Here is a 15,809-nt window from a genome sequence, read left to right on the forward strand (position 1 = left end):
TAATCGGGAGACGCCCGCCACACACCCCTCAACTCAAAGTCGAGACAACAGGCTGCAACCTGCAACCCAAAAGCAACACAAGAACACCCAGGAACGTTAACCAAATATCGGGCGACCAGGACCCTGTTTGACCTCCAAAATTTGCATACCCGAATATCAGCCCAAGACATGTTGCCAAACATGGCAGCCATCGCAGCAAAATTTCTAACATCATGGGCATGAGGATAGACCACAGGCTGGCTAACCTGAACTACCTTGCGGACAACCTGAGAGACCCGAACCCTGGAACAGGGAACGAGGGAACCGGATCAACCCAAGCGCATCCCCGGCCGCAGAAGACGAAGCACGCAGGTAAGAGTGAAGAGCCGCAACCGGACACAAGACATGATGCACACCTGGCCTGACCAACCAAACATCAATGACCCAAGGACCCCCTCTAGAAAACAGCCGTCTCATTCTTCGCCAGAAAAGAAGAACGCTGCAACTGAAAAAAACGACTACCAGAAGGAGCAGAAACCCCTGTTGTGGTGACAGCTGCTGAGGACTCTGCTGATTGATAACAGAAAGCTGTGTCGGAAATTTCCGACACCCAAATACAAACCCCTAGTACGATAAGATCAATTCTAGTACTGTAAGATCAGACGATTATTGTGCTAAGAAATCAAATTTACTAACACTACTTACCAGTTGCTTAGAACAACCAAATATTCACTAATATCGATGCCGTTATTGCATCAGCCGACCGGCTTCCACGAGAATAAACTATATACAGTACTGTATAAATAAACCGATTTAAACCCAGTCTAACCTTGTTTAATTTACTAGGTAATATCGATTGGAAATTGATTTAATTCAGTAGATCAAATTATATATCTGTTTCTAGATAAAGTTTTCCCGGCTGCGATCAGCTGATTCCAGCTGGGTAAAAAGTCACAAACTGAATATCATCTAGATATATCTTATTTATCTAACAAAACTTTGGTCCAATCATAACCACAGCAGAAAACCATCATTTGATACCTGAAGTGCGTTATTCTAATGTAAAATAACGTCGGCAATGTTTTAATCTTTATTTAATCTACTTTTTATTTAAATCAATTATGTACTTTATTATTATATGAGATTATATGCTGGAGAATTTCCCCCACAAGCTGTTGAGCTGTTGATTGTTGTCCTGATTGTTGGTGAGCATTGGTCAACTGCTGATGTGGCTGGGGTGTACCTGGCTGAGATGACTGCTGATGAGCAACAGACAACTGCTGTTGCTGTGGGGATGCTTCATGCTGAGATGATTGCTGGTGGACCAATGACAACTGCTGATGCTGTGGAGATGCCTCTTGCTGAGATGACTGCTGGTGGACCAATGACAACTGTTGATGCTGTGGGGATGCCTCTTGCTGTGATGGCTGCTGGTGGATCAATGACAACTGCTGATGCTGTGGGGATGCCTCTTGCTGAGATGATTGCTGGTGAACCAATGACAACTGGCGAAGCTGTGGGGATGCCTCTTGCTGAGATGACTGCTGGTGGACCAATGACAACTGCTGATGCTGTGGAGATGCCTCTTGCTGAGATGACTGCTGGTGGACCAATGACAACTGCTGATGCTGTGGGGATGCCTCTTGCTGAGATGATTGCTGGTGGATCAATGACAACTGCTGATGCTGTGGGGATGCCTCTTGCTGAGATGATTGCTGGTGGACCAATGATAACTGCTGATGCTGTGGGGATGCCTCTTGCTGAGATGGTTGCTGGTGGACCAATGACAACTGCTGATGCTGTGGGGATGCCTCTTGCTGTGATGGCTGCTGGTGGATCAATGATGACAACTGCTGATGCTGTGGGGATGCCTCTTGCCGAGATGACTGCTGGTGGACTAACGACAACTGCTGATGCTGAGGAGATGTCTCTTGCTGAGATGTCTGCTGGTGGACCAATGACAACTGTTGCTGTGCGTGTTGGGTTACTGCTTGTTGTACTGGCTGGTCATGAACAAGAGACAACTGCTGAGGTTGATGCTGTGATGATCCTTGTTGTGGCTGTACCACAGTATATGCCCAAACATACACAGGTGTAGATGTTCCTTGTGAGATTTGTGTATGTGGTCTCTGAGGTAATGACTGGTACTCAGCACTGGAAGAAGGAACATGCGTAGGCATCAACACCTGAGTGCCTTGAGATGCATGGTTACCTATATGTGATGATGTATTTCCTAAACTAGGACATGTATAAAGGATCTGTTCATTATTATGAATGATTCCTGAATTTTGATCAATGCTGGTTGCTCCTGTTGCAAGCTGAGCAAGTGTTTCCTGTGATCCATGCTGTGAATGATGTGGATTTTGATGGAGTTGATGCTGGTGATGCTGCTGCTGTTGTTGCTGTAGTTCATGATGATGATGATGATGATGAGAGCTCATATTGAGCCTTTTTGAATCTTTGGAACGAATCTGAAAATATTTCATCAGACAATTAGATTTTATATTACATGTAAAACAAAATATTAAAAGAAAATTTAATTATTTTAAGCTTTAGCAGTTCTGTATCTCAAAATGGTAATTAATATTTTAGTTCATATCACAGTACAATTCAGCAACTACAAAAAAATTTGGATTTGAATGGATAATTAAAGTTACAATTTAAACAAGCTGTTTGGATGCTTCCTAAGGAAAAACAATGAATGTTCTAGTGGATACAATCATGATAAAGCACAGGCACAATCCTAAAGTTAGGACACCTCAGGACATAAAGCCGACACGTTACATAGTAGTGATCAAGATACAGTGATGTCCTCTCTCAATTCTGCAATTTATTTATTATATTCCTAAAATAAATAACAATGCAGGTTTCTTAATATAAAAAAGCACTGAATATGAATACTCACTAAGAATTTAGGTGTTGCTCCACATACAATATTGGAATGTCTAGGCGAGTATGGTGGAGTTAATCGAGTGAGGAGGTGGATCTTAATGAAGGTGAAGCTTCAACTGCATAGTTAAGACCTCGAAAGAAACGAACTCCTGAAGGTTATGACCACAAGGATAGGCTAGCTCAACTTGACCACACTGTGAAACAGCTAAGAGATATGGACCTTAATTCAGACACAATGTTGCAAAGATGAAGGAAGAGAGAACCTGAGTCTGTCTAGAAATCTGGAGACATATGACTGCACTAGGACAGAGCATAAATACCCTAACATTAAACAATACAATATGAAGATTACCACATTACCCTGGGGATCAATGCATGACAATAATCACATCTTAAGGGTTAAGAACCCTAGCTGAACCATGTCCCCATATGGACAGGGAAAGACCAGAGGCAAGAGACCCATACTGAAGTAAATGCTTGTCATACCTGATGCACAGCAAACCAACACTCAACTGCCTCTCTGATGTTCCACAATCTCAGAAAACAAAGAACAGTCTGGAAAATAATTGAGGATACTGATAGATTGTAAAACACACTCACACCAGCCTAAAGCAAAAGCATAGTGCTAAACACAAGATTTAAAGATCCAGAACAGTGAAAATAAAGGGAAGGCAAGTGAGTGAGTTTGGTTGGGTATAAATAGGAGCAACTTCAATGCTATAGGTGGGTTAAATAATACAAAATTAATCTCTCGAGTGGTACAACCTTACCTGAGTGATGTGACAAATAACCTCACCTCAGCATTCTGGCCAACAGTGGTAGAATGCGAAGATGAAGGAGCTGTACGTTGTTTTTTGCGTTTCTTACGCTGCACACCAGTGTCTTCAGTTGTATTACCAGATGGCAAGGAACATCTGAAAACCAAGACAATACCTGGACAATTTTAAGCCCTGTTAAATTGCTAATTATTACTACTGTATCTATGTATTGTTCAACTGCTACAGCCCTCAACTAAGAATTAATCAAAAGAGTAAATGTACTATAAGTTATTTTATTTTTGTTATGCAAATATTGTTCATTAAATTTATTCAGTTCCAGATCATGTCAGTGTCTTCAGGTGCTGAAGACTGAAAAGTGCACAACATTTTCTTACTTATAGGTAACTGCAAAATTTATCCTCTACATACAATCATATCAAGGAAACAACAGTTACAAGGAAACAACAGAAATGTTACAACGGTTACCTAAGCAATTACACACACAGGCTTCTTGATACAAGTTTGACCCAGTCAAAATGAAAATAATGATATGCAGACAAGAAACCCCATGGTTTAATCAGATATGTAAGCTAGCAAAGCAACTAGGTACAAGGGCATGGAGAAACTATAGAAATAACAGGACACTAGAAAGCAGAGAAAGATTCCAGAGCGCCTGGAATGAATACGTCAGGGTGAGAAGAGAGGCAGAGCGACATTTTTAAAATGACATAGTGAGCAAGGCAAAGATTCAACCTAAACTGCTGCACTGCCACATCAGAAGAAAAACAACAGTGAAGAATCAGGTAATGAAACTGAGGATAGGAGCAGACAGATTCACTACAAACGACAAGGAAGTGTGCAAGGAACTTGATAAGAAATTCCAGGTCTTCACAAAAGAGTAACGAGAAGTCCCAGAGATAAGAGAGAGAATATCTAACCAGACACCACTAGAGGAATTTGTGATTACCAGTGGGGAGGTGAAGAAGCATCTGCTAGATTTGGATGTGACAAAGGCTACAGGCCCGGATTGAATATCACCATGCATACTAAAGGAAGGAGCAGAAGTTCTGCGCCTGCCACTATCCATGCTGTACAACAAATCACTGGTAACAGGTGAACTGCCAAAAATTTGGAAGATGGCCAATGTAGTCCTGATATACAAGAAGAGTGATAGACAGGAGGCACTGAACTACAGGCCAGTGTCCCTAACTTGCATACCATGCAAGATGAAGGAGAAGATTGTATGAAAAATCTAGTGGAATATCTGGAGCGAAAGAACTTTGTAACACAACATCAGCATGGGTTCAGGGATGGCAAATCATGCCTCACAGGATTAATTTAATTCTATGACCAGGCAACACAAATATGGCAAGATAAAGAGGGCTGGGCCCACTGCGTATTTCTGGATTGCCAGAAAGTCTTTGACACAGTTACACGAAAGAGACTAGTGCACAAGCTGGAGATGCAGGAGGGACTGAAAGTAAAGGTACTCCACTGGATAAGGGAGTACCTAAGCAACAGAAGACAGCAAGTCACTGTGAGGGGGGAAGGAGGTCTCGGAATGGCAAGGCATCACCAGTGTAGTCCCACAGGGATCAGTCCTTGGACCTATACTGTTTCTGATACAGTATATGTGAATGATCTCCCATAGGAAATAGACTCGTTCCTCTCAATGTTTGCTGATGATGCAAAAATTATTAGGAAGATTAAGACATAAGAAGATAGTATAAGGCTACAAGATGACCTAGACAAACTGAAGAAATGGTCTAACAAATGGCTACTAAAGTTCAACCCAAGTAAATGTAAGGTGATGAAACTAGGCAGAGGATATAGGAGGCCAAACACTGGAAACCGAATGAGAGATGAAGTCCTTCACAAAATGGACAGAGAGAAAGATCTAGGAGTTGATATCACCCCAAACCTGTCTCATGAAGCCCACATAAAAAAATAACATCGGCAGCGTATGCGAGGCTGGCTAACATCAGAACTGCCTTCAGAAACCTGTGTAAGAAATCCTTCAGACACTTGTATACCACATACAGTATGTAAGACCAATCGTGGAGTATGTGGCCTCAGCATGGAGCCCATACCTTATCAAGCACAAGACGAAGCTAGAAAAAGTTCAGTTATGCCACTAGGCTAGTCCCAGAACTAAGAGGCATGAGCTATGAGGAAAGCCTGCGTGACCTGCACCTCATGTCTCTGGAAGACAGAAGAGCTCGAGGAGACATGATCACCACATACAAAATTCTCAGGGGAATTGACAGGGTAGACCAGGATGGATTATTTAACAAGGGTGGTACATGCACAAGGAGACACAGGTGAAAGCTGAGTACCCAAATGAGCCATAGAGACATTAGAAAGAACTTTTTCAGTGTCAGAGTAGTTAGTAAATGGAATGCACTAGGAAGAGATGTGGTGGAGGCTGACTCCATACAGTTCCAAAAGTAGATATGATAGAGCTCGAGAAGCTCAGGAATCTGTACACCAGTAGATTGACAGTTGAGAGGCAAGACCAAAGAGCCAAAGCTCAACCCCCACAAGCAAAACTAGGTGAGTACAAAAGAGAGATATATGAAGAGGACACTGAAAACTAAATAGCATAGTAAGTAAACAAATAAGTACTCAAATAAGTAAATACCCAAAATAAGCCCCAGGAATATTAGAGAGAACTTCACTGTCACAATACTGTAGTAATGAAGTGGAATGAATTAGAAAGTGAAGATGATGAGACAGACTCCATATACAGTATATATAAAAATTAGGTGATAGACTCCGGACAGTCCAGGAACATGCACACCAGATGCAGAACACAAGAACTAAAGTTCAACGCAAAAAAACCAGCGTTGAATGTAATGAAACGCCATTTTCTGGGTGAGACCCGGAGGCTCCCCGGAGCTTTACCGGCTGATATGCTAATGTCAGACTTTGGCATCAGTCATGTGTATGGAGTTCTAGGGCCTACCGGGGACCACGAGCCAGAACCTGGCCCCCTCAGAGAGGCAAGGGGAGCAATGGCCTATAGAAACCCCCGTGTGGTTGGAAGCATTCTATGTCTGCCATCGACCGGGTCAAGCATCCAGAAAGGTAAGCATTCCAAAACAAACCCCTATTCTGGTGAAAATTGCTACCTAAGCCGAACTAGTGAATAGAACTCTTCAACAGAAAACACGGAAACTAGTATGACGTCATACGTCACCGCGCCGCTGTCTGCGCAGCTCCCCCCTCCCCGGGAGGGGGAAGGGGGAGCCCCAGACCTCCCACGCCGGCTATCCACCCATCAGTTCTGAGGCTGGATGTCAAAACACGCGAAAAACGCCGACCGGAGGGAGGGAGGGTTGCCGGGGAGCCTCCGGGTCTCACCCAGAAAATGGCGTTTCATTACATTCAACGCTGGTTTTCTGGGGGGAGCCCCGTCGGCTCCCCGGAGCTAACTACCCACAGAGGAAGGTCAAAGGGACAAAACCGGGAGGCGGACACCACGCACCCCCCAAGGAGGCGAGACAACCGGCAGCAAACGCCAACCCAAGGCGCCACAGCCCCAAAAATCCCGGGAACAACACGAGAACCACGAGCAGCAAGGCCCCTGCACGAACACCAAAAATCCATGCCCGAAAGACTGCAAGGCCACGTCGCCCAGACGGCAGCGAGAGCAGCGAAGCCACGAACGCCACAGGCATGAGGGAAGAACACAGGCAGCTTAGCCGCAAGAACACGGCTGACCACCCGGGACACCATCACCCGCGAACCGGGAAGAACAGAACCGGATCAACGCAAAACGCGCTCCGGACCCAAACGCCGTGGCACGCAAACAACAGCAGAGGGCCGCCACTGAACACAAAAACGACACACCCCCGGCCCGACCAACAAAGCACCAACAAACCCTGGACCCCTCCAGAATGCAGCAGCCCCACCCCGCGCCAGAAAAGATGGAGACTGCTGCCATCAAACAACCAAAACGCTAAAACCGAAGGAGCAAGAAAACACAGCGAACCGACCCCCAGAGGCAAAGGCCCAAAGGAAAGAGCCGACGAAAAAACACACCGGAACCGAAGGGGCACTACCAACCGAGGAGAAGACAGAGCACGCTGACCAGAGACCAGGATGGTGCAAGCGGCGCACGAACAGGCCGGAGGTGAAATGACGCACAAGACAGCTGACTAACGGTGCAGAAGCAACACCAAGACCGAAAGCAAGCTGAAGCGGCTCCGCCTGCGCCGCACGAAAAGAGGCGACAGTATGTGGCAAGACGACGGCCCCCAACCCCTACTAGAAAACCAAGCCGAGAGTAAACCAAGCCAACAAGAAGGACCCACCGAAGAAGGGACAGGAAAAGGAAGGACCGCCAAAATACCCCATACTGCCGCCAAGAAAGCACGCAGGTGGGACACCTACCACGAAGCCACCTGACCACCAACCGGAGGCGAGACCACGAGGCAGAACATAAGCAGCCCCGACAAGGCCCCCCCCCCGAGCCCAGGAAAAAGGCGGAGCCGCGAGAAGATCTCGGGCGCGACCACCGAAACCCAGGCGGCACAAGGAGATGGAACGTCTGCCGAACAGAAAAACTCCGAAGCATGCAAGCCCGCCAGGAGTTCAGAAACGACGGGTCCGACGCGAGACATCGCAAGAACCCCCCCCAAAAAAAGGAAAACAACAACAACCGGCAGGGCAAGCTAGGAAAACCAAAGAAGGCGGAAGGGTCGCCGCCAGAACAGGACCCGAACCAAGGGGCACGAACAACTGCAACAGACCGAGACAAAGAAGCACATCACAGGACACAGGCTGACCAACGCCTAAGAACACACGCAGAACATTCCTGCTGCAGAAGAGGCAGGAAGAAAGAGCAGAAGCACAAAAAAAAAAAAAACCAGGAGAACAACCAGGGGTGGACAATCAGGCAGGGACAAAAACCCCACGCAATCCCCAGGCACAAAACGGCAGCAAAGCGCCACTCCACAACCGGACACAGGAACAAGGACACGCCACCGTGAAACACGGTACCAATGCTCACGTGCAGCAGCAGCAGCAACAGACACCACTGCAACATGCAACATGTAAATAGCAACTCCCCTCTGCAAAGGCAGAGAACGGAGCAGGCAGACCCCAGACAGGGCCAACGGAGACACGACAAAACCCTGCAGGCCCAGAAACCTGCACCAGGCGACCGACGGCGGAGAAAACCCCGCTCGATACCTGCTGGATGAGGTACTGGGAGCTCTTTTACACCTCAAGCCCGGCCCAAGGTCAGGCCAGACCGGCCAGAGGATGGCCCACCAGGCAGCTGCTAGGAGCAGTCCACCGGCCCACATACCCCCACAACCAGGACGGGCCAGAACTGCCATACGAAAACAGGCCAGTGCGCCCTGGAAGTCCACGGACGAACCAGCAAGAAGGCTTATGCTCGCAAGTAGGTCGTGTAACAAGCACAGACCACTGATGGTAATACAGTGTTCCCCAAAAGTGCCAATAGCACCACTGCACTCCACTGGTACTATCCCGCAAGTTCTACCAGATAGGCGGGACCCAAGAGCCAGAGCTCAAATCCTGCAAGCACAGCCAGGAGCCTCACCAGGTGAGTACAGAACCAACCCTACAACCCCCACACCTCACAACATTAAAAAAGGAGGGTCCCCTGAATGACTCCAGCATGGGTTGGACATGCACATGAGGGGGACAGGAAGGGGTGATAAAGGGACAGTCACTGGTGTGCGAACGGTCTCAGTCGTACAAAATTATACCTAAATAAAAACAGGTATATGAACACCGCCGCATCCAGCGCCCGGCCAAAAGACGCCAGACCGCAGAAACTCACCTGGCGAATGGTGGCTCGAACTTGACACGACTCAACCGTGCCCAGAAGAACTTGGGAGCACCGCCAGGTGAAGACGCCAGAGCCGGACCCGCAGGAGAACAGGGAGAGGCGAAGGAGGCGGTCCACACCCATGACACAGAAAACCGCGGTGTCCTCCCCACAACTGGGAACCAGGACACCCCTGGTGCAAAGGGGCACATACCGCAGCCAGGGAGAAGAACGAGAGGCGAAGCACTGTAGCAAAAAAGGGCGCAAAACCCCAGCACTGAACCATCGCCCAGACCAAAACAAACTCCACGGCGCATGCGCATAACACGCTGGCCGAACCGCACACCCTCCCTGCGGGAAGGCGCCAGCCAGGACTATTGCACGAGAAAAGGAGCCAAAAGAGGAAGCAGGAACAATAAAACCGGCCAAAGAAGCAAAGAGCCCAAAAAAAAAGGGAACCCAAACGGGCGACAAGTAGCCCAAACGGGCGACAAGTAGCCCAAACGGGCGACAAGTAGCCCAACCGGGCGACAAGTAGCCCAACCGGGCGACAAGTAGCCCAACCGGGCGACAAGTAGCCCAACCGGGCGACAAGTAGCCCAACAGGGCGACAAGTACTAGGAGCCGACAGACGTTCCAATAATGCGGGAAGTAGCGAAAAACCTTCCCGTACCCTCGAGAACACAGAAGCCAACACTAGTCCCGAAGGCACACGAAGGCGCAGGCGCACCCGAGATCAAAAGTCACGCAGAACCCCAACGAACGGGGAAACATGACAAAAACACCGTCCCAAAAAGCGGGGGAGGAAACATCCACCCACAGGACGGAACCAACCGACTCAAAGGCCAAGGAACCGAGCCCGGGGAGGGGCCGACGTCCAACAGCACGTACGGCGAGTGGGGAGGAAAGACCCCACTCCGCGTAACCACAAGCCCCGCCTAGAGGGGGATAAAACCCCCCACGGGGTCTAACGGGGCCAAGGCCCCCCCCAAGGCAGCCCCTCCCCAGCCCCGGGAACCTACACGACAGGCCCCGGGGCCGAGCCGTTCCCCCAAAGCCCCGGCCGTACCAGAAAACCGGGGCAGCCGTGAAAACACTAAGGAAGGGAGCCCACTGGCAGACTCATACAACACGGCTGGAGGAACAGGCCCAAATGCCCCCGTCACTACCCCGGAAGGGGAATTCCCCGAGACTGCCCGAGTCTCAACACCACGAAACACCCCGCCCTGAACCTACAGACGGTAAGGAACCGGATGCAGGCAGGAAGGGTGAACCAGGGGAAAGACAAGGGGGCGTGGATGCAACCAACACCCCCAAGTCCCAAAACGAAATACAACGGGGCAGCCCCGGGGCTCCCGGGGAGGAAACCACGAGAACGTTGCCACCACCAAGGCTCAAGTGCAACGCCCCTGCTGCCCGCACCCGCTTTGTTAGCACAACTGGGTAACCGAGCCACAACGAGCAACCAAACTCGCAGGACACCGGGTCGAAGGTGTCACCGACCCCACAGGCAGCAGACGGAGGCAAAACAGAGAGTCACCCAGAGACAAAAGGTGAGAGCAACCCTCAAACTCGCTGGAAGCGAGGGGGGGGCTCTGGGGTCACATCCATCGGACCCGCGCGCCCCCAGGGGTTTCCCAGGGTCCCGAGCGTTTACTTTAAGAGGACTCGCGCTCAGGTAATCCCAGGCAGGGTACTGCTAACCGGCACCCAAGCTACCAAACAACTTTCTAAGAGCTGAACCCCCGGGACGTGTACACTCACGGGGACCTAGCAGGGGGTACCACCAGAAATACTCAGAACACAAGGGACACAAGGGGCAAGAACGAAGGCAGACCCCCCCACCAGGTATATAAACAAAAGAAAAAGAAAACCCCGCAAGAGGACAGCGTACCCAAGCGGAACAGAGCCGGCCGCTATGATTGGTAAAGACAAGCTGCACAGTACCCCGCGCCCCACCAGTGCAAACACCGCCCCTTACTCTAAGGCGAACAAGGGAGACAGAACACCCGAGCACACAAAGAGTGGCCGAAAACCAAGCGGTAAACGGCCAAGCAGGGGCAGGACCCAAGGAACTTGTGGAAGGTGGCCCCAAGCCCCAAGGGCAGTACTTACAGGGCACCTAGGGAAGGGAACCCTAGGCGCATGCAGCCCGAGTACTGAAGAATCACACCCGGCTCACGCACCACCTAGAAAACAGACACCACACTCTAGGTACAGTGCTGAAACAACCACTGGAGCCGGAGCACATAACCAGTGCCTATAGCATCAGCCGAAGAACTGATGGGTGGATAGCCGGCGTGGGAGGTCTGGGGCTCCCCCTTCCCCCTCCCGGGGAGGGGGGAGCTGCGCAGACAGCGGCGCGGTGACGTATGACGTCATACTAGTTTCCGTGTTTTCTGTTGAAGAGTTCTATTCACTAGTTCGGCTTAGGTAGCAATTTTCACCAGAATAGGGGTTTGTTTTGGAATGCTTACCTTTCTGGATGCTTGACCCGGTCGATGGCAGACATAGAATGCTTCCAACCACACGGGGGTTTCTATAGGCCATTGCTCCCCTTGCCTCTCTGAGGGGGCCAGGTTCTGGCTCGTGGTCCCCGGTAGGCCCTAGAACTCCATACACATGACTGATGCCAAAGTCTGACATTAGCATATCAGCCGGTAAAGCTCCGGGGAGCCGACGGGGCTCCCCCCAGAAAATAATGATGAGGTGATTACATGCACAGTAAAAAACCAGTGTTGAATGTAATGAAATGCCATTTTCTGGGTGAGTCCCGGAGGCTCCCTGGAGCTATCCAGGCTGAATGGATATGTATAACTTTCTGGCATCAGTCAATGCATGGAGTTCTTGCCTACCGGGGACCACGAGCCAGAACCTAGCCCCCTCTAGAGAGGCACGAGGAGCAATGGCCTAGAGAGACCCCCCCTTTATTATTGGGAGCATTCTGTGTCTGCCATCGACCGGAATAGGCACCCATAAAGGTAGGCGCCCCAAAACAAACGCTTATTCTGGTAAAACTATTGCGACCGAAGACTGAACAAGTGGACAGAACTCCCCAAACGAAAACTAGCAAACGAGCATGACATCATCACGTTGCCACGCCGCTGTGTCAACGCAACCCCCCCCCCTCTCCCCAGGAGGGGGAAGGAGCAGCCCCAGGTCTAACCGCCGGTGACCCACCCTACAGTTCTAGGCCGATGAGAGTCTGGTGCGGTCGTGTCTCTGGCTCCAGTGTTTTGTTACAGTTCTGTGCCTTGTGGTGTGAGCTGTCCCTTCCAGTGGTGCGTGGGCCAGGAGTGATACTCTACGGTACTCGGGCTGCATGCGCTTAGGGTTTCCTTCCCTAGGTGCCCTGTAAGTACAGTGGTACCTAGGATTACGAGCATCCCTGGTTATGAGTTTTTCGGGTTACGAGCAGGATTTGCTTGGAAAATTTGGATCGGTATTTATATACCGATCCAAATGAGATATGCGTTGCCTCAGGATATGAGAGTGTTGATACGCATACGGGCTGACCTAGCGCGTGGTGGCACGGCGATCACGCCTCAGTTTACCAGAGCCTCGCGGCCAGTGACTATCCCACCTGAATTCTTCACAAGGATTTATAGTTTTTTGTTGGATTTTTGGCCATTTGAGCATAAAAGTTGTTATTATATATCTCACCATGGGTCCCAAGAAAGCCAGTAATAAGGTTCAACCTAAGAATATAGTTGTGAGTAGAGGTAGTAGAGGATGTCCCTGCCTCATTAAGAAAATGTGTGAAGTATGGGCAGAACTGCAAAGTTTTGTTAAAAAAACTCACCCAGATAAAGTTGTAGCAGGCCGTTGCATTGACCTTTTAAATGACAATGTGATGTCTTACTACAGACAAGTGTTGCAAAGGGAAAAAAATCTTCACAGGATCGTTTCGTTGTGAGAAAATCAAGCAGAGAGCCACAACCAGGACCTAGTCGTATGCTGACAAAACATGCCAGAGTGTGCACTCCAGAAAAATCTTTACTGCCTGATGTTATAATGGATGGGGACTCCCCTTCCAAACAGTAACACCTCTCCTCCTCCCCCCTCCTCACCATCTTCCATATGCCAACAGGCGTCATCAGCAAGGGTAAGTAATAACTTGAACATACTTTTGTAGTGTAGATTTGGATGAATTAGGTATAAAATTTAGTTTGAAGTGAGGTTTTTGGGTAGACAGGAACAGATTAATTCATTTCCTATTATTTCTTATGGGGAAATTAGCTTCAATTTACGAGTTTTCGGGCTACAAGTTGTCTCCGGGAATGGATTAAACTCTTAAACCGAGGTACCTCTGTACTGCCCTTGGGGCTTGACTTCCACAAGTCACCTCGGGATCTACCTCCGCTGTGCTGTTTACTGCTCGGTATTTGGCCGCCCTTGGGGTCAGCTGGGGTTTCTTCTTGCCCTTGTTTGTCTCTGGGTAGGGGGTAGTTTTCGTCACTGGCAGGGGTGCAGGGTACTGCACAGCTAGTTTTCACTAATAACAGTGCCCAGCTCTGTTCTGCCTGGGTACGTTGTCCTCTTGCAGGTTTTCTTTTATTTTTGTTTTCTGCCTGGTGGGGGGTCTGCCCTTGTGTCCCCCTTCTCTGTTCTTGTGGTTATTGTATCCATTTACCTTGTTTTGATGGTCCACCCCACCTTGGTCCCCATTGAGTGTACAAGTTCCGGGGGTTCAGCTATAGAAGTTTTGTTAGTAGATTGGGTGCAGGTTCGCAGTACCCTGCCTGGGCTTCCCTTAGTGTGTATCCAAGGCTAAGGGCCCCTGGGAAACCCCTCGGGGGCTACATAGTCCGATGGATGTGGCCCCTGAGTCCCCCCTTGCTTCTTGCGAGTTTGAAGGTTGCTCTGTTCCCTTGTCTCTGGGGGACACTCATTGGTTTTGCCTCCGCCATGCTGCCTGTTGGGTCGGTGATTGTTTTGACCCGGAGTCATGCGACATGTGTTGTCTGTACGTACTCCAGTTCACCCAGGCTACTGGGCCTGATACACGGGTGCGGGCAACTGAGGCGTTGCATGCTAGATTTAGGTTGCTGCAATGTGCTAGATTGGTTGCTACCCCGAATGCCCTGAGACTGCCCCGTTTTAGTTATAGAGACCCAGACTTGGGGTTGGGAGTCACTTCGGCTCTGGTTCTGTCTGCCCCTCCTAGTTCTTCCCCTTCTGTCATTCATTCGCCCCCCCCCACCCCTTGCTTACGGCTCCGAAACGTCTGAGGGTTTCGGAGCCGGGGCAGGGTTTAGTTGGTTTGGAGACTTGGGCGGTCTCGAAGGTGTCCCCTTCTGGGGCTGCGGCGGAGGCATTCGAGCCTGGTCCTTCTGCCGGAGCTTTTGGGTCTGGCCAGTGGACCCTCTTCGTTCCTGCTTTTTCGGCTGCTCCTGCCTTTTCTTTAGAGGTGGGGGGTCAGGAGGACGGCTCGGCCCCGGGTCTTCAGGGTGAGGTTCCCGTGGTTGGGGAGGGGTTGGCTTGGGCCCCGTTGGACCCCGCCTGGGTTTTTCTACCCTCTGAGCAGGGCTTGGTGATACAAGGAGAGGGGTTTTCTTTCGCTCCCTCCACTTACGAATTGGACTTGGTGTCCACCCCTCCCCGGGTTCGGTTACGTGATCCCGAGATGGCAGATATAGATTGCTTCCAACTACACGGGGATGTCAATAGGCCATTGCTCCTTGTACCTCTCTAAAGGGGCCAGGTTCTGGCTCGTGGTCCCCGGTAGGAATAGAACTCCATTGACTGGCTATTGCCACGGTCTTATACTGTATACTGTATACACATCATCCTGGTATAGCACTGGGAGTTGGAGGGGCTCTCCACAGAAAGATGGTGCAACAGAATACAGTAGTATACATGAAATTTGTAAAAAGACAATATTTTAAAAGACACCAAAAAATATGAGTTCATTTTGATGTTGAACAAAAATTTTTTGTTAAGATTAAAAATATATACAGTATAACACATCCTGCCTACAAAATGGAAAGAGGTACAGTATGTGATAAGCAAAAAGAATGGTGCAGTGTTTTCTACAGGTACAATGAATACCACTACTGTATTGTATTCAACCCACTTCCGGACATTGTGACCCTGTTCGCCACACCGACTGCATTTTGTGCGGGATTTTGTGACTTGGCTAACATGAACCAAGCGTGGACTTGTAGCCAGCCAGCTTCTCTTAAGTTCTAAGCAGATACTTCCATATCGGTTGAAAATTACTGGAACTTTTTTGAAAGAGGAGAGTGAGAGTCCACTTACATTCCTGAAAAAAATTATTCATTGAGAAATGTGCTTAAATGATGACTGATGGATACTGTACTTATGCTAAGTAATTTCACAAAGAAAATAATTTACTTTAGGAACTTCTCTACTAA

The 15,809-nt window shown here is 49.2% G+C and overlaps 1 protein-coding gene across 3 annotated transcripts in view; it reads right to left on the reverse strand.

The window, feature by feature from the left end:
- LOC123762677 (uncharacterized) overlaps window positions 1–15,809 on the reverse strand; it is a 39,639-nt gene that overhangs the window by 10,130 nt on the left and 13,700 nt on the right. For 2 of the 3 annotated variants that reach the window (XM_045749341.2, XM_045749340.2), the window contains exons 4-6: window positions 15,509–15,697; window positions 3,668–3,785; window positions 1,057–2,450 (exon numbers count right to left, since the gene is read on the reverse strand). In XM_045749341.2, the coding sequence (XP_045605297.2) occupies window positions 1,095–2,450; window positions 3,668–3,785; window positions 15,509–15,697 (1,663 nt within the window). In that variant the 3' untranslated portion in view covers window positions 1,057–1,094. Of the gene's footprint in view, window positions 1–1,056; window positions 2,451–3,667; window positions 3,786–15,508; window positions 15,698–15,809 lie in introns of those variants that run through there. The other variant, XM_045749343.2, reaches the window with a different exon arrangement.

This window comes from Procambarus clarkii, chromosome 27 (genome assembly GCF_040958095.1).
Source record: "Procambarus clarkii isolate CNS0578487 chromosome 27, FALCON_Pclarkii_2.0, whole genome shotgun sequence".
NCBI classification, from domain to species: domain Eukaryota; kingdom Metazoa; phylum Arthropoda; class Malacostraca; order Decapoda; family Cambaridae; genus Procambarus; species Procambarus clarkii.